The 19,554-nt window shown below is 46.9% G+C and overlaps 1 protein-coding gene across 4 annotated transcripts in view; it reads right to left on the bottom strand.

Annotated features, from left to right (window-relative positions):
• SLC38A3 (solute carrier family 38 member 3) overlaps positions 1–19,554 on the bottom strand; it is a 164,600-nt gene that overhangs the window by 8,454 nt on the left and 136,592 nt on the right. For all 4 annotated transcript variants that reach the window (XM_083603439.1, XM_083603437.1, XM_083603438.1 and 1 more), the window contains 11 exons: positions 14,285–14,358; positions 12,946–13,038; positions 12,685–12,766; positions 8,179–8,261; positions 7,628–7,686; positions 5,238–5,396; positions 4,451–4,530; positions 3,887–3,987; positions 3,088–3,212; positions 1,863–2,007; positions 406–509 (listed from right to left, as the gene is read on the bottom strand). In XM_083603439.1, coding sequence (XP_083459565.1) covers positions 406–509; positions 1,863–2,007; positions 3,088–3,212; positions 3,887–3,987; positions 4,451–4,530; positions 5,238–5,396; positions 7,628–7,686; positions 8,179–8,261; positions 12,685–12,766; positions 12,946–13,038; positions 14,285–14,358 — 1,105 coding nt within the window. The remainder of the gene's footprint in view (positions 1–405; positions 510–1,862; positions 2,008–3,087; positions 3,213–3,886; positions 3,988–4,450; positions 4,531–5,237; positions 5,397–7,627; positions 7,687–8,178; positions 8,262–12,684; positions 12,767–12,945; positions 13,039–14,284; positions 14,359–19,554) is intronic.

Raw genomic sequence — 19,554 nt, 5'->3', positions numbered from 1 at the left:
AGGTGAGCGGGAACCTGATGGAGGTATATCTACAAGGATGGCCCAACTGATTTTCTGTGCTCCTGAATTTACAACCTATGGACTCGAGGTTACTGCGGTCAGAATTATGATGGTATCTGATTGTCTCTGAACCCCTGACTTGCGTTCTTGATTGATGAAAAGATTATTGGTGTCATGAGCAATTAGCAGCTCCCCAGATGAGAAGCATCCCCACAACTGCCTTCACTGAGAGGACAGTTCAAGAACAGCAGTGCCGGCAGGGCGATGTCCTCATGTGGACAGTCTAAGATAGGAGGGCCCATTGGGCAGGAGGCCCACACCTCACACAACCAGCAGCACACCCCACTCCTTTATAGACACCCCCAAAGGTCTCTAGGCCAAGCTGGGTTCCTAAACAGTACATACCAGGATCTTGGGAGGGGATTTCGTGGGCTCCTTGTCCTTGGGCATGATCCGGATGTAGAATATTGCTGGGAAGATGAATATCAGGCAGGGGGCCGACGTGGCACCTGGAAGAGACCAGAAGAGAAGAAATTCTAGTGACAATCTCACACACACACACACACACACACACACCCCTCCAGAAAGGGAGAACACTAAGCTATCCACCCACCCTTCGCCACTTGTTTTTCCTAGGAGAAAGCAAAACAAGCTGTGCTGACGGGCCCCTGGCCTTGCCCCACATGCCTGGCAGAGGCCAGACAAGCTATTGATTTCCTGCCTTAGGAATGGTGTTTTCTTTCTCTCCTCAAACAGTGGTTGGGGAGCTGGGAATGAAAAATATTAAGTCCTTTGAAATCACACTGCAAACAAACAGGTTGCTGGCGGTAGCCTTGATCCTTGGAAAAACGGGGCCTTTGGGCAGCAGAATGGGAGACTGGAGATGTGGAGGTGGAGTTGCATCCATGTTCTCAAGGCAGCAGAGAGGAATTATTCTCCCCCAAGTAGTCTCTATCATCATCCTGACTCAAGAGTTTATTTCATCACTGTGAAGACTGGATTGCTTTTCCAGCATCAGAGCTGTATCGGAGGGGTGATTTTTGTGTAAAAACTGCCCTTCTGTGGAGTACTACCCGTAAACCAATACCCACAACAAATGCACAGCATACATTTAAAGCCCATGGCTTCCCCCAAAGAATGCTGGGAAAGTATGTAGCTCTGCGAGGGTAAATTACAATTCCCAGGATTCTCTGGGGGAAGCCATGTGGGTGTGCTTTAAATGCTGTGTATACAGTCCAAGTCAGAGTGCAACTCCGTTTTACAGGGAAGTAAAAATTACGATATTGGAATTGGTTATGAGAAAGTCACTTGACTGCTTTTTCTACATGAAGGATTTTATGTTTTCCTCATGTGCTCTGAAGCTTAGCCACAGTGGAGACAGGAAGAAGAGCTGAAAGAGCTGTCTGCTTTCCTCCAGGGTATGAATTAGTCTCTTTCGACCAAAGAACCAGCTCATCTATCCTCCTCTCTGTGGCCCAAAGTGTATCATGGGAATACCATGACCCAATAGCAAGGAGGATAATTTAAAGACAGACAAAAGTGGACTCCTATTTGGCTGTACAGTATTAGTGTGCAAGGGCAATCCATGCAGTGCTTGCATCCAGCTTTTTAAACTTCCTTAATCTCTCTTTGTTAAAGGCTACCAGAACGCAGGAACCACAAGGAAAGAAAGTGATCTGCTCAGGACACAAGACACATATCTCCTTTCCAACAGTTCCTAAAACTTCCAAAATTTATATTATTGTATTATTGTAAGTCATATTTGCACGGTTCACCCAAGGGGAAGGTGCAGGTAGAGTGTGGCAATGGCAAACAAAGAGACTGAGGTTAGGAAAAAGAGAACCCTTGAAAGTGGGACTCACCAATCAGTCCAAAGATGCCCAGGATGGAAGGAGCAAAAATGACAAGCAAGTTGATAGAGGTCAGCAGTATGACAGCAATTATGGTGTGCCGAATCCAGCTGAATTCCTTGTCTTGAAACAGCATCTGCTGAATTGCCCGGCGTACCTGGAGAGTGGAGGGAGGTATGGTCAGACTCCATTCTTAAGGGAAAATTCACAATTCTTAACTGCACAAGAACTTAGGCCTGCACTGACACCATATTCCCCATTTGTCCCCTCGCTCCACTGGGTATAAACGTGATCTCTTCTGATTTTGGACTCCAATGCCTATTTGTGACCTGCATTTTGGTGGGCTCTGGTTGCTTCTGTCCATATCCCAGCCAATTCAATCCACTACCCAACCAACCACCAACAGACTTGACTTAAATGGAAGCAGTAGTGGCCAATTTGATGGGGTTATGCCACCCTTCCACCATCGGTGTTGCTGCAGCTTACCTAGCTTGTGTTAGGGCAGGGTGGCTGTCAGCACTGTGTGGATGCACCAGCAGAACCACCAGATTGGCTACATCAGTGCATCCACACAGCCCTGACCTCACTGCTGCAGTGTTACAACCCCACCAGGAAAGCTGCAGCAACACTGATGTTTGGTGGTGGTGGTGGGGTGCTCCAGAGTAAAAATACTTTTATCCCAGCATTGTGGTTGCTCTTGGGAACTTGTTCTGCAGATCCCTCCCTTTTGAGTTTAGCTTGTTGTGTTAAGCAGCATCCGGGTAGGCGGAGCTGATCTTTTCAGATCTTTACTTTTGTGGTTAAATTTGGACCAAGTCACAGGGCCCTGCTTCATACAAAGGGCTAAATGTGCAGATGGTGCCCAGGTTCTCTGGATCCCTAGCAACAAACATGTCACTGTGGTAAGATATAAACTGATACCTGGGTTCCACCCACAGCAATCGTGAGACACCACAGCAATCATTAATGCTCTTTCCCCTCTCCCTTGGTTTTCTACAGATGCTTAGATATTGCTTACTGCCCTTTCTAACTCTGCAATGATCCTATGATTCCTGCTTTCAGCCACAGCTGGCATTGTACATTTCTGGAGTAACCTATTTGTTCTCTGGTTCAGTTACCAATTACAGACAAGGATGGGCAGGCAGTCTAAAAAGGGGACAGTAGACAATTAGACTGGTTTCTGGTATGTGGTGTAGGAAACCACAGGCACACGCGGTTTGATGAAAAGGAGACTCACCGGGAAGAGAACAATGGGTACCGTCAGTGTCACAGCAGTCAGCACAGCCACCCGCACACACAGGATCAGCACATCAAACGGATCTACTCTGCTGTAGGTATGTAGCAGCTCTGATTCTACCTGGCCTGCAGGGGACAACCGAGAACAGCACATCCATTATTGATCAGGCTGCATACCTAAGCAAGGTGTCTCTTTGCATCCCAGGTTTGGGGCGCGACAGAACTATTTCTTAGAAGAAAAGGCTATGTAGGTGTTTCTGCCTTAAATCTATGCATGTGAACAATGGAAGTGAATCCTACAGAATACTATGTATTAAATTGATACCACTGCCCTTCTTCCCAAAGGACCCCAGAAGTTCCTACTTGCTTCCAAGCAAACATGCATAGGATTGTGTTGCACAAGATTAAAATAACAAGACAAAGCAATTTGGTTTGTTCGCAATGGAAGGACTCAAAGGAAATAATAATAATAATAATAATAATAATAATAGTTACTATTATTATCTAAAAGTCCTTTAGCAAAATGCATGGGATGGGGCTAAACTAGCTATTATGGCTGACTACTGGGAAATGTTTTGTAAAATGTGGAAAGAGCTCTGGCACTTGTGATTCTGATCAACGATTTGGGCACCAGAAGAATATTCAGCGTCTGTCCTAGTGAAGTGTTAGGCCCCCCCACCCAAGGAAATTTTACACTCTGGTGCCAGGGAGGTGTATGTATATACTCAGTGAAGTCATTTGTCACCACCCCACTGCCTACCTCTCCTCCACCACTTGGGTACCCCATGGAAGGGACTTACCGTAGAAAGTGAGGTAGCCAAAAAGGGCAGCCAGGAAGTACATGATGTACATGACAGCGATGGAGATGTTGGAGATGCACTGCATCTTCTTCTTGGTTGGGCTAAACGACAGGCAGAAACACAGCATGAGAAGAACCGAATTCCTAACTGTTTAAAGGCACTTCCTTCCTAATCCCAGCTGCTTCTCTACACACCTCCTTGAAGACAAAGAGGTACCCAGCTAGAATGAAAGGCCCAAGATCTGAGATGGCCCCAGTTCATCCTGCCAAAGCAAACTATACAAGGCCACAGCTTATCTGATGACATGCCTAGCATCTCCCAAACAGGCCCTAGTTCCTTTGAGCGCTTGGAGCTGATGTTCAGGCAAACCAAAGAAAGGGGAGCCTGATCAACGGAGTTCTATAAAGGATGCACTTGCTCCTTTACTGAATGGAATCAAACAGGCCATTTGCTGGCTTGGAGCTGCGGTCTAACAGAGAATCACTGAGAATTTTCCTTGATGCGCAGTGCATGCATGCAATCTGCACAAATTGTACGTGCTGCAACTGTGGATCCAACACTCACTCTTTCAGCTCCGTGTAGATAGGCAGGACCTCAGGGTGACACACAAAAGCGAATGCCATGATGGGGATAGTATAGGCTGTCTGCAAGGAAGAGAGAGGGAGAAGAAGAGGATGTCAGCTGACCACTGGGCATGCTCCCATTTCCAAGACCTTTGCTGTCATAGCCCTGTAGCAACTTCCAGTAAGGGGTACAACTACACATTACACTTTTCACTGGAAGCACAGCACGTGGGAAAAGGACTCTTCAACCCTTCCCTCCTCAGCCAGGCTCCTGATCTTGCCTACATTGGTGGGGGGGAAATCTCTCATTGGCACAAACTGAACTTTTCTCACATCTTGCTCTTCTGATGCAGGTTCATCAGTTCTCAGTCTCCTCTGCAATCCTGCCCTCCATGACCCACTTTTAGTCCTTTGGCCATGTTGCTCCTTGCACTTCAAACCACTTCACTGCTTCTATCTGTCAGGCTGCCTCCTTCCCTCTCCCTCCCTCAAACACCCGGCTCAAAACCTGATTGTTTAGCCAAGTCTTTCCACTGAACCACCCTGTCTTCCCTTTATCTGCCCTGTAGGTAACCCTAACCCATTCTCTCTATAGCTCTATCAGTCCCCTCTACTTCCATCACATGGTCTGCCAGTGGTACAGGATGCAAGACTGTCTCTGCACAGTGCCCAGCCTCAGTGTTGATCCTATAACCAGAGAACCAGATTCAGCCAGACAGGTTTTCCCAGATCTGATATGATATGTTACTTAGGTCAATGAATATTTATGTATTGTTTGCTAGTCTGACCTGAGAGTTGAGGGTGAACAAGCTCGAAGAGCAGATGCCGTCTTCCACTGCTTGCTCGTCCTGATTGTTGTTCATGCTGACTGGTGTGTAATTGAGGCTGACGGTGGTGTTGACCCGGTCAGGAAGAGGACAGGGAATGTTGAACTTCTTGTATATGACCTGAGATGGGATCAAGAAACCCTGTTAGGAATGATTGCCTGGGCTTATTTTGCCTTAGATCAGTCTCAACAATAGACAATAAATGTGTTTGTGGGTGTTTGTATGAGTCAGTGTGGTGTAATGGTTAGAGAGTTCGACTATGACCTGGGAGAGAAAGGTTCGAATCCCCACTCAGCCATGAAGCTGGGTGACCTTGGACCAGTCACCATCTCTTAGCCTAACCTACCTCACAGGGTTGTTGTGAGGGTGAAATGGGGAGAAGAACCATGGACACCACCGTGAACTCCTTGGAGAAAAAGGCAGTATATAAATGTGCAGTTTTGTGTTTGGGCTGCAGCTTTCCCACTCTTACCTACTGAATTAGAACAAATGGAAATCCATGGTAAAGCTGATTGGTTTGGTCCCATTCAGCGGTAACCTGCAGGCAGGCAAATGGTAGTATGGACAAGCCCTTAGAAAGAGTGCCAACCAAACCACTTTAGACAGGGAGTTCTACTACCAAGGGGCCACATCAGAAAAGGCCATGTGCTGGTGCAACCACTGACAGAAAAAAAGATGGTGTGGAAATGGGAATGGAGGGGGCTCCCATTTAAGGCATTCTAAAAACATATGGGCCACCACCATGCTAGCTAGCTGTGTAGAACGACCGTTCGTCCCTAATGTTTGGTCGCAACCCATTATAACAGCGAGTGCAAGCAGGACAAAGTAGCCCAAGTGAGACTCACGCTGCAGCTATATTCTGCAAGATATCACAGCTACGCGTATTTAGAGAACTGAGGTGTTAGAAAAAGCAAGATTCCTTTAGGGTAGTTGTCCTGATGAGAAGCCAGGGTGAAGGATGTGACTTAATTTGCTCTGAATACTTCCTGCGACTGTTTTTTCAAGCACCAGTATTTTGTGTGATTAAATGACGTCTTCAAGTTTAAGACTTGGCTTTTCTTGGGGGGCTGATGGCAGCTTAAAAGGGTGTAAAAGACAACAGGGAAACAAAACCCCACTGACTGTGCCTGCATCTCCTTCCCAGTGAACTGTGGGACTGAGTGAGCAGGGACAGACCCATTCACTGAGATCTCGGCTTTCTCCCTTCACCCTGCACATCGGCACGAGGCTTCTTCTTTGTCCAGAAATAGATCAGTGTTGCTGACAAGGAAGCAAGAATGCTGTGACGCTTCTCTCTCGGTGGCTGTTGCTGAAATGGCTGGGGGCATGTTGCTCACTATCCACTCTGACAGTTCAACAGCACTTGCAAAACTGGAGTCATCACCCAAGCTTTGCAGCAGGAACTGATACAGAATTCTGCTCTACTGGTGTGGATGCAGCCCAGAAGCGGGGGCATTTCAAGAGCAGGTTCAGGCTCTGGCAGGACGAGGTTCAGTTAAGACTGCTGGCTACTAGCAAGAGAACGATGGTTTCACAACAAGTGCCAGGCTCTGAAGCTCTGTTCCCATGGAACCTAAGTGCAAAATCTTGCCAGTGGGGATCTTATTTTTATTTGTTTTCATCTTGGCCTTTCTCCAAGGAGCTCAGGATAGCAGACACAGTTCCCTTTTCCCCTATCCTGCTTTCACCCTCACAACAACCCTGTGAGGTGGGTTGGGCTGAGAGAAGGCCACCCAGTGAGCTTCATGTCTGAGCAGGGATTTGAATCTTGGTCCTAGTACAATACTTCATTACTACACCAAACTCTCTTCTTCTGAAATGAACATTTCACAAAAAGTATGCTTGTTGTTGTTGTTATTGTTGTTCCACTTCCCTTCGAAGACTCTTAATTGGATCTCCAAGCAACTAATGCCAATGAGGGAGCTGACAGGAGCTGACAAAGGCCTATAATTGGCTGCAAATCTGACATGGTGTGACCCTGCATTACAATTGGAGGGTCTTGAGTTCAAATTTCCACCCAGCCATGAAGCCCACTGGGTGACCTTCACAATCTCTCAGCCAAATCTGCATCACAGCGTTGTGAGGATAAAAGTGGTATGAGGACGGAGGGGTGGGGGTGGGCTAGAAATGTTGCGCCAAACTCCTAGGAGGTAGCAGGGCAATATAAAAATGCCATCAGTTAATAACAAGACCACCATTTTATACTTATTTGGAAGTAAGCCCTGTTGAACTCAACGAGACTTATGTCTAAGTAGATATGCCCAGGGTTGTGCTATCAAGAAATAAGTAACTCAAAATTAGAAGAGGACTTGAGAGTAATACAACCAGCTGCTCCCTATTCAACAACTCACCGAAATAAGGAAGAACACCATGCAGCTGAGGGAGAAACCACTGGCATAACCAAGATAACCTGGGAAGAGAGAAAACAAAAAGTTGCAGGGGTCTTGAAATACTTCTGGAATGGATCATTCTCTACTTCCTCAGGTGTTACAGACCCCAACTCTGTTCAGGGACAGTAGTATCCTAGGGTGCAGAAACTGCCATGAGAAATGGCGGGTTTCTGGGTTCATGAATCACCCAGTGTCACTCTCTCAGGTCTGGATGGGGAACCTGTGGAGTAACGGGTGATTCTGGGTACTTTCTGGCAGGACTAGACAGAACCAAGGCCTCCTTCCCCACCCACCCCGTCGCATGGGAGCCATTTCCCTGTGGTGTGATCTCAGGCTGCTAAGGAATATGTGCATATATATGAAAATTGTGTGGATCTCTCCCATGTAATCGACATACCCTTTTGCACAACAAACCCACTGAAGCAGCTGCTGGTAACCCTCCATAAATGGCAGGTAAGACAAATTCCTGAGATTATGCTCATCATTCCCATCCGCTGCTCAGGGAGACTTACCCAGTTGTTTCATGAGGGCCAGCGGGAGGATGATACTGACAGAGACCATGATGACTAGATAGTTCCCATTCATGTACCAGTCCCTGGAATGACAAAGGTCAACATTATATCCTCTGCAGGCCTTTGGATGAGAAAACTCTTAATAGTACATTTATATCATCAGGTGATGCAAGGCTTGGAGCTTCCACCCAGGCCCTGACCAGGCCCAGGCCTGCTTAGCTTCACCAAGGTGACAGCATCCTGTGCCCTCAGACCCCGCTGAGCTTTCCACACAGCAAGTTTTGTTCACACTGTAAGTATAAATTTGTGTGGGGCAATGTCAGAAGAAACTCTGCAGTATCTGACACTGACTACAGTGTCAGATGCAGGAGAGTTTCTTCCGACATCACCTCATAAACTTGAACTTTGGTGCAGTTTTGCAGGTTATAAAACTTGACCCGCTTGAATTAACATTCTAAAATAGAATTTCAGCTCTACTTAGAAGTGGATAATGGACAACTAAGCACCAAAATCTCAGATGGGATCGGCCTTGGCCTCGGCCCGGTATACCTGAAGGAGCGTCTCCACCCCCACTGAGGTCCAGCTCCGAGGGCCTTCTGGTGGTTCCCTCACTGCGAGAAGTGAGGTTACAGGGAACCAGGCAGAGGGCCTTCTCGGTAGTGGTGCCCGCCCTGTGTAACACCCTCCAATCAGATGTCAAGGAAATAAACAACTATCTTACTTTTAAAAGACATCTGAAGGCAGCCCTGTTTAGGGAAGTTTTTAATGTTTGATGTTTTACTGTGTTTTGAATATTCTGTTGGAAGCCGCCCAGAGTGGCTGGATATAAATCAGCATCATCATCATCTTACTCCCTAAACCTGAAAATGGACTCAGAACTGAAAATTCCTTGGATGAGGGACTACCTGAGAACCCCTAATATGTTGGTCTGAGCTCCCTGGAGGAAAGGCGATTCAATATTTTATTTTCTCATTTATTCAAATCTGTATACTGCTTATCAAAAAAAGTACCAAAACAGTAGAAAATATAAAACTACATTGGCATACTAAGTTCACAATCAATGGGACATGGAATTGGGTGCTCTAAGGGGAGCAATACAGTGTAAATGTAAGCAAAATACTGCAACGTTGTCCTAGCCTTCCAGCCACAGCAGTGTTGTTTGGTCAAGCCAAACCTAACAGAGCCTGCAGGGCAGGCAGCAATGACCCTGTACGTTGGACATTGAGGTTCACATGAAAGCCGGCGTCAAGCTTTGATCTGCCTTGTATCTCAGCAGAGCCCAGGCAACACAAACCTCCCTGTCTCATGAATGAATAATGCTGCTCTTTGCAGGGGACAGCTGTGGCTGTGCTGTGCGCATGAGGCTAAGCCATGTAGCTTGCCCCACTGACTTCCACTCATCCTGCTGAATCTTTCCCTTTCCCTGTGAAAGTCAGAGCCCTATAGCTGTTTGCCCTGTCAGAACGTATAAAGTCAGATGAGCTTAAAGTGAAGCAACATGCTGGCTTTGCTTTCAGTTCCAAGGCAGGTTGGTTTGGGTCTCTGATCTCTCCTGCCTCTCCCCACCCACTGCTGACCTTCTCCTCCCCACTACCCCACATACCCCATGGCATTTCAAGATCTCACAAATCTTTCTGTGAGGCGGAGGAGGTTTTCAACAGGCAACTCAGAATTCTGCCCCGTCTCATATAAAGCATGCAACAGAAACACACTTTCCCAAGGTAATCTGTACAACAATATGCTTACCCAATCTGCATTAAGATTTTTGGAAGGGAGGTTTGTGTTGGTTATTTTATTCTATGCGAGGAGGTTAAGGGGGGAAAGGGCTGGAGTACAGAAATTCACAAAGGCAAAAGGAGAGTGTCTTTAAAGGAAAGGGGGGAGGGGGGGAGAGAGAGAGAGAGAAGAAAGCAAAAGAGAAGTGGTAGTGGTGGTAGGGCGAACTACTGAAAATGGCATGGGGTAAAGAAATTCTGCTTCCTGTCAGGCACTATGAGTCTCAAAGTATAGGGCCCCCAGGTCAAACAATTATTTGCCCCACTGTACAGTCCGAGGGTTGCGGGTGGCGCTGTGGGTAAAACCTCAGTGCCTAGGACTTGCCGATCGTATGGTCGGCGGTTCGAATCCCCGCGACGGGGTGAGCTCCCGTCTTTCGGTCCCAGCTCCTCCCCACCTAGCAGTTCGAAAGCACCCCTAAGTGCAAGTAGATAAATAGGTACCGCTTTATAGCGGGAAGGTAAACGGCGTTTCCGTGTGCTGCGCTGGTGCTGGCTCGCCAGAGCAGCTTCGTCACACTGGTCACGTGACCCGGAAGTGTCTCCGGACAGCGCTGGCCCCCGGCCTCTTAAGTGAGATGGGCGCACAACCCTAGAGTCGGACACGACTGGCCCGTACGGGCAGGGGTACCTTTACCTTTACCTTTACAGTCTGAGGGCAGAACTGCAGTGCATTCAGTCTTGTCCAATGTACCCAATATGGGGCAGCAGTGACAGCAGCAAGGGGCTTCTCCTAATAGTAAGTCAGCAGATAAAGCAGGGCCTAGTACAGGGGGTGGGGGAAGCTTTTTCTGCCACAGTCTCCCATGGGCTTAATGGGCACGGCCAGAGGGGAAACTAGGCAGAGCAAGAGATGACCATTAGATCATCAAGGCACCTGTGTTACTATTCTGACTGACTGGGTTAGCCCCTTCCTAGCCTGCAGCTACACTAGCCATGGCCACTTCGGCATAAACCTCCCTGAGAACTAAGTGGAATGCGTATCACACCAAGGGAAGGAAGGATGCTGTTGGCTCAGCACTTGACATGTCTCAGGTGAGCACCAAAGACACCTGGGAGTGAGAGACTCCCTGATGGCTGCTGGCGAACCAGCACATTTCTTTATTAAATTTATATCCCCGACCCTTTCTTCCATCAAAGAAATCAAGATAGTATCCATTGGATTCCCAGGTAATCTCCCATCATTCAGGCACTGACCAGACCCAGTCCTCCTGAGTTTCAACAAAATGGCCCCCGTCCATACCATCAGATCACACCCTAGGACGCTCTAGGGTGTACCAACTGCATTAACCCCTCACAACCAGAGAAGGTTGGTGCCTTGCACACAGGCTAAATGTGACACATGGCAAAAGGGTTTCTGGAGCCCACTCAGCCTGTGAGCAGAATCACGATTCAGGCTGCTGCATCCAGGGCAGGGGCGGAGGAGGAAGTGATGCATCGTGCAAGGATTGGAAGTTCACTCTGGTCTAATCCCATGCCGAGGGTTTATTCAGCGCTGGCGTCAATCAAAAATAGTAGTGGCTTAATGCTGTGAAATCCCTGGGACAGGCTGCTCAGCAGGAGGCAAATCCCTCTGCTATGAGAGCGAGAGATGTTAGCTAGAGCTGAGCCACAAGCAGGGAGGGAGGAGAATGAATTAAGGAAGGGGGAAGATGGCTGCGAGAGAGGAAAAGATGCGTAAGTGTATGTAGGAAGTAGCCTTGGTAAGGGGCAGCCTGGGCTGATAACCCAAAGGAAACCTGTTTGCCTCGCAGGTTTGCCTCTTGGCCAGCCTCTCCAGCAGGCCTGTCTGTGGCCACAACCACAATGTGTCTCCAAACCAACTTGCCACACAGCAAAGCCCAAGGCAGGTCTGTTGAGCAGCCACCGCAGCCTCATTCCTCAGCAGCCTCCGCACTGCCACTGCCTGGCTCCCGCCCTCTGCACAATCTCATGGCTATAGTCCAATCCACAGTTTCCCAAACTTGGGTTTCCAGCTGTTTTTGGACTATATCTCCCATCATCCCTGACCGCTGGTCCTGCTAACTAGGGATGATGGGAGTTGTAGCCCCAAAACAGCTGGAAACCCAAGTTACAGAAAGCCAATTCTAAACTGTTAGGTGCTGGGTATACTTGACCCGTTATACCAAGTCAAACGATGAGGGCACCTAGCTCAGTGCTGTCTACACAGACTGGCAGTGGCTTTTCAGGGCTTCAGGCAAGGGATAGTCCTAGCCTTACCTGGAGATGCCATGGACTGGTCCTGGGACCTTTGGCATGCAATGAATGTGCCCTTCCCTGTGAGTTATAGCCCTTCTCCTGCAGCAAGGCTGATAGCAGTATATGCGCCACAGAACTGGATTTGGCTACTCGGCTCCTTGCCACATACAGATGTGGTGGAAATGTGAGTGTTTGCTACCGCATGTCATGTGAACCAGCAAGGGCCATAGGGGAAGCCCACAGAAGATCCAGGAGCAGAGCAGCCACCTGGATCAGGGTTTGGTAAAAATGGGGGACAGGGTTTGCCAGTTGTTCTCCACTGACAGTCTGCATCAATCAGGCTCTTTCATTGGACATTGGGAAGAAGGGCAGAGAGTGAAGAAGGCAGACAGAGCAACACTGACACCCCATAACTGTTCATCTTCTGCTGAGCACAGCCATGTGATGCTATGGCCCATGGTGGTTGCAGAAATTGTCTGGGTAGGTAAGTAGGAGTGATAAAGGCAGGAGCCAAAGGGAGGAGGACACTTACGTTGTTTTCTCCTCCAGGTTGAGGAAGGTCTGGATGACGAGAGGCACTTCAGACTTCACAATGTACAGGTAGCTGGACATGGCTAGGGAAGGAGACAGAAGTTAACAGGGTGCAAAAGAGTCCCATTCAGATGAAGTGGAGTAAAGATGCTTGGGAACACTGCTGTGGCCCACTTTGCTGTCAGAAAGCCTTCCTGGGATGGGAACTGGTGTGTGCCTCTGTGCCATCTCCATAGCTGCTTCCTTTCCATGGCTTCCTTACCTCCAATATTCTGAAGTGTGATGGCAACGGCAGCTGCCAATTTCCCTGGTGTTCCAAAAGCCCTGTAGCCCAGCTGTTCGTAGGCTCGGATTCCTAGACAACACCAAAAATTAATAGACAAGAGAGAAAGAGAGAGACAAAATGACTCACATCTGCACAAGACACACAACTGTTGGACAAATTGAGACTTCAGGCCAATGTAACAGGGATTACACTGATCACCTAAGAGTCATTTTTAAAATTCAAGTACTCAAACTGTCTGCATGAACTTCTTCTTCTTCTTCTTCTTATTAGCCCCAAGAAGGTGTGGAATCACTACAGCATTCCTATTGCTGAATAATATAGTGCATAAAGGGGCCATGGAAATTATTTGCATTTCCTATAAGACTTCCGTGACTATCAGTGAAGGCTGCCCCAAGACAGTACCTAGGTTTGACAATACAGTACTGCTAACCAGAGACCTTTGAGTGATGATGTCTGTTTGGGACCTAAGATAGCCCAAGAAGCCCAAATGATGGTCAGAGTTGATGATTTATCTGAATTCCCTACCCAGCCAGGTAGATGGAAAAGTGTCTGTCCAAGAAAAGACAAAGACTAGGAGACATAATGAGAGCTGTGTAAGGAATTGAGGGTGCTGACTGCCTCCCTAGAGATCTGATGTGGGAGCAGAGGGATGGCTGACCATCAGAGCATTTAAGCTGTTCCTCTACAACCTATATACGATCAACCTGTATGCTTTTCATAACATTTTGCTTCCCTGTTTGCTTGGTGTCCTTTAAAGCTCGATAAACCCTAATACTTTCCTCCTCCCCAACCCTGCCCATCCATAACGAAAGCACTGGAGTGAAAACTTCTCTATTTTTACATACAAATCAAACAAATGCAAATTACGTATCTTAAAAAGCACAGGCAGAAGTCTGAAAAGTCCACGTCTCTGCTTGCATCATCCTTCTGCCTTGAGAGATTTTCATTCCAGTGAAGGTTTCTGGCGCTGACAACCTTCCCTCTGAATTCAGGCATCGCTTGAGCAGAGAGGCAGTGAAGGCATTTATGGAGAGCACTCTTTGGCAGCTCAATACATTCGCTTTGGACAGAAACACAGGAAGCTGCCTTGCACTGAATCAGGACACTGGTTCATCGAGCCCAGCATGGCCCACACTGGCTGGCAGTGGTTCTCCAGGGTTCCAGGCAGGGATCTCTCTTCCGCTCACAAACCCTGGAAATTCACTGAAGGCCAGAGATGGAATGGTTCACAGCACAAAGGAAAAGGTAACAAGCGTGAGACAGGGCTTAACTTAAGCCCACTTTGTGGGCTTTACAGAAGGTTTGTAGTACTTACCGACAATCCCTGAGGATTTGAGCAGCAAGTGGATAGAGTAGCTGGACAGCAGAGCTACAGCAGTCAAAAGGAATCTAGAAGAAAAAGAGGAAAGCAGTGACACCTAAATTGCATGTCCATCCAGAAAGGCAGACTGGAGTGGGAACTTCAAATCCTTCTATTGCCGCATGCTAGACAGCTCCAGAAGCACCTGAGGATTTATCTTCTGAGGGCTTTCTGCAGGAATAACTGAAGCACATCCCAACAACGTTTTAGTAATAGGCCCATAATTCCAAAAGCACTATATCCCGTCCACATGGATTAGAGGGTACCTGTGTGTTTGGGAGTGGGCAGGGGAAAGACAGCTTCGTGAAAGGGGATATCCATGTTGCCATGTTTTGTTTTGCTTTGTCTTGAAATGGCGAGATGGGGTAGAAGAAGAACGACCACCTCTCCAAATATAAAGGGACCCTGTAACATCTGAAACTTTTACAAATTTATGTGAGATGTTTATATATAGAGAGAGAAAGAGAGAGAGAGAGAGATTCGCAACACAGTGCCAGCATATTGTTGTTGTGATGATTTACTGCATCTTGCCCTTTTATTGTTTCTTTTCTTATATTAACATGCCGCACGCTGCTTTGGGGGCCTTTGGGCTGGAAAGCAGTATATCAACAGACAATAGTCCTAAGGACAGGGGACTTGTGCCATTTGCTGTTAATCTCATCCCAAGCAATATGCTGTGGGTGTCCATGACACTCGTGCCATCACAGTCCAAAATATCAACTGCAGCTGCAATGAATCGTATTTTCCATAGGAACAAAACATCTCTTTTTTTCAGTGCCTGGAAAGTGCCCTATCTCTGCAACAGAAGCATAGCCTAGGCTGAATACAACAAAGTAAGAAAGAAATACGCATTGGTTTCACAAAAATATCCCATAGAAAAGCCCCACAACAGGTTGCCATCCAGTTTGTGTTGCTTCCTCCCTTAGCGGATGCTAAGCTCACAGAGTGGGGGGTGGAGAGAGGCAACAGACTGAAGGCGCAGCTCCATAAGAGCATTAACCTGCTGGCAACTATCCTCCATTGGCTCCCCTGAAGATGCACAGAGGCTCTTGTCAATCAGCAGCTGCGGCTGTAATGCCATTCCGTTACGTAACGATTCATTTGTAAAAGGTGAGCAATCCTGTCCAGGGGATCAAGTACTGGGCAGGATGCCAGGAGAATTCAGAGCAAGAGCTGTTGCATGTATGCACACATGGGCACGTACACACACACACACAAAGGAACAGCAGGATCATGCTGGGAAACTCAGCCAGATGGGCGGGGTATAAATAATAAAATTATTATTATTATTCATTTAGGAAGTGGCAGATCTTGAGGCTCAGAACAGGAGCCTAACCCTGCCATGGAACATCAAAAACATCAAATTCTTTCTTGTCAAAGGTACTTAAGAGCAAATCTTAAGGCATGGATAGGATGCTAAAGGAAGAGGGGCTCCTTCGGGCATTTGGGTCCCAAGCCGTGTAGGACTTTTAGCTCCTTGGAGAAAGGGTGGGTCATGAGACTGACAAAATCAATCAATAATTACATCCAGGAACTTTTGTTTACGGCACAGATGAGAGCAAGTTAAACAATCTCTGCCATCCCCAGTAATATAGACATTAATTTTTCAGTGTTTAAAATTTTCAGCATCCTGCTTCTCAGATTATATAGATGCCTAGATTGGCTGGAGCAACCCAGGTAGATGGGTGGGGTACAAAGAATAAAACTGTTGTTGTTGTTGTTGTTAGACACACACCCCACTATGTGTCTCACAACACATAGAGGTGATGGGGCAGAGAAGGAATGGGTGGGATTCAGCTAAACTGTGGCATGAATGGAACAAGGTGTGCTTATGCAACAGGAGTTTCCTGTGCTCCATAAATCTGCTCTGGAAGACCAAGGGAACCCCCAGAACAAGATTAGGGCATACACAGAGAGTGGGGTGGGGACAGATGGGAAGGTCCCATTCCATGAGCAGACCTTGTTCTCCCCACTTAGCTCTACACTGAATTGCACCCATTCCCTGAAAAGAGCGACAGAGAAGAAAATGATGCCAATGTCAATATATATAGCCCCAAAGCCAGCATTTCCTCATCTGAAGCAACAACCTTTTTTATTCAAATTCAGAAAGAGGCAGGAGGCATTGTCACTTCAGTTCTTGTGATCTCTTTGTAGTATTTTGGGGTGGGGTTAGTTTATTGTACTATAATACTTTTTTTTTAGGTAACCCGTCCTGGGATTTTACAGAGAAGGGCAGGTAACAGCAGCAAGAGCAGCAGCAGCAACAACAACAACAGCACTAATTGTAATAATAGATTGGGCTCATGCCTGACAATTTCCCTCTCTGTTGAAGTAGCTCTTCTTGATGAAAATCTGCAGTGATGCCTGTGGTTGGCTGTGTGTTTTTGCCCTTTCAAGGTTTCCAAGTTCATAGTCTGAATCACAGCCACACTGAATAGCTGCCTGTTTTATTTTGGTTAGCTGCGTGTTTTTCTCTCTGCCCACTGTACTTTCTGCATATATATCCATCATGGTTTCAGTCTACAGTCTCTCTCTATATCTATCTCCAAGGTTAGAGAGGCTCCTGGGTGCAAAAATATTGCTAGGTGGTGTTATCCCATAGCAGTAGCTTCTTAGAGTCCTATATCTTTGATTCTTTCCTTCCTCACCTTAAGCATTAATGGTTGGATATGCTTTAAGAACGTTAGGCTCCCAGTTCTTCCATAATGCTACTTGCACTTGCTGCCCGTGTACGTTTGTGAACCTGCAACCTTGGTATTATCAGCACCACACTCTAACCAACCGAGCTATCCAGGCTGACTTATCATGCGTCCCAGCTTCCATTTCTTGGCTATGCTGGGCTTCCCGGTTTTCTGGCAGGGCAGGTGTTCACACTGGAACACCGGCGTGACCAAAATGGGGGGGGGGGAGAATGCATCGTGTCCCTAGAGATAACTTTTCCCCACCTAAAGCAGAAGCAAACAAAATCATTTCATTTCAAATCCTGCCTTGCTACCCAAAAGTTGGCTAACGAATAAAATGAGACAGTACAAACTGCAACAAATGGAATAAAACCCGGGAATAGGCCACAGCCCAGCAAAACCAGTCCATAGCATTCTTATAAACAGAACTAAGCAGCAAGAACTAAGCAGTTTATAAAACTGGGTCCTAACCAGCTTCCAAAAACTCAGCAGTGACGACACTTTGGCACTTCCTCAGCAAGTGAATTCTACAATAAAACACCAAGAAGACGCTTTGTCTTGAAGCCACCTCTCTCACCTGAGAAAGTGAGAATAGAGCTCTCTAAGGTGATCTTAAGAGCACAGGGAGTAGGTGGGTAGATTTATATATGGGATCTATTGTGGTTCAAGGTTCTGTGGTAGATGTGCCAGCATCTCCACATCTACGAAGAACAAAAAACTAGAAAGCACCAAAGACTGGCTCCACAAACCTTCCTTCCATTTGTACAGGAGCAGTGCAATGTGGGTTAGACAGCTTTCCTTTTTTGTTATATATGAAACTTGAGATTCATGGGATTCCGCATCTCCTGCTCCATTCAACACCAGGCTACTAGGTTTTGCACTGTGCTGATCTTCCATTCCACCCTCTACTAAGTTTTTTTTAAGCTCCTCAGTCTGATTTGTGTAGTATTTACAAGGGCAGGACCAAATTGTACGTGGTGCCATTTAGAGGGAGTACTTTCGCTGAAGTGATCTGCCTTGTGAAGCTGCCTAGGGCTGGCAGACTGAGCTCCCTATCCTGTATGAGCTGTTTGGCCGTAAGGGCAAAGCCTGGGCTTGCGCAGCCTTCCCAAGGCCTGGGGAGCTCAGCTACCCTGTGGAGAGTTTCTGTTTCGTTGCCTGACTACGTACGGCAGGGTTCAGCCAGGGACAGTGCTGAGGCATCCAGTCTGCCTCTCCTCAGCCTGTCAAGCCACAGTTTCTTTAGCCAGGGCACAGGATGTCTCCTTCCAGACAAAAATGAAGATGGCACTGTTTCTGAGGCCTCCTGTGGATAATAGCCACATTCATATTCTCCCTACCTGAGGCATTGTTCTTAATATTGGTATATTGGTTCCTTAAACTTGCTGGAAAGCCCTTGTTTCAGCACATTCCTTGAAGTAATCTACCTAGGAACAGACTGATGGTTTAGATCGGAACGTGGGGTGGGGTGGGGAGGGAGGCTGTGGCCAAAATGTGGATGCATATACTGACACGGCTGGGAATTAACATGAATAAGACCTTTCCTGTAGCCACCAAGAAGGGACGCAGGTTCATTATGGTAAATGGAGCACCCACCTTAGTCTGCCCTCAGCCAGACACCACCCTGCCTCCTTATACTTAGAACCAGTACAAGGGGTGGTCCTGGCTCTCTGCTTCCTCCTCCTTAGTCTCAGAGTTGCTTTTGTAGAATTCAGCAGGGAGGATGGGGACAACACCAGAATTACTTGGCTCCCCCTGCTGTTGGCCTCCCTGCCTTCCACCCTACCAGTCCCAATGGGCACCAGCCAACACTGCCATTAAATGAAACTGGCAGACATAAGAAGGTCTTTGCAATGACAGGGAAAACATGTTCATAATGTCCATAATGTTAAGATCAGAAGGGCATGTAGGGAGACATTTTTTTTCTGTGAATGTTCCACTGTTGTGGAACTCTTCTCTCCTGGAGAGTCACCAAGTCTCATTCCAAGTCTGAGCATCTTTTGTGAGAGTTTTATAGCCTTCCTGCTTGACCTGGCTGCTTGAGGTTAAGCCACTTTGTTTTCTTTTTAAGGGAAAAAAAGATTTTTATTTGTTTGTTTGTTTTAAATAGAAACCAAATATTACAACGTGGGCTAAAATGTATATACTAAAGGGGAAATTATTCGGGGTAGGTGGATGGAGACTTGGGAAGGAAATGAAGTTGTGAAGCAAAAATTAAAATTAAAAAATGATGCGTTGCGCAGAATAGTGGTAACTGGGTTAGCTAAGGACATAAATAAGAGCCCTTCTGAATCAGAGGAAGAGTTCATCCCATTTAGCTCCCTGTTTCTAAGATTAACCAGCCAATGTCTGTGGAAGCAGGGCATGAAAGCAGAAGCCTTTCCTTGTTTATTGTCCCCAGCACCTGGCAATCAGATGTATACTTCCACTGAACATGGAGGTTCATATAGCCAGGAAGCTACATGGCTAAGAGCTGTCGATAGAATGTATCCCCCACAAGTTTCTGTAATTCTTTTTAAATACATCTTTAAAGATATGCAAGTT

This window comes from Podarcis filfolensis, assembly GCF_964270895.1.
Source record: "Podarcis filfolensis genome assembly, chromosome: 2".
In the NCBI taxonomy this organism is placed as follows: Eukaryota; Metazoa; Chordata; class Lepidosauria; order Squamata; family Lacertidae; genus Podarcis; species Podarcis filfolensis.
Note: the sequence above shows the minus strand (reverse complement) of the source record. Positions and strands in the feature narration are given on the sequence as shown.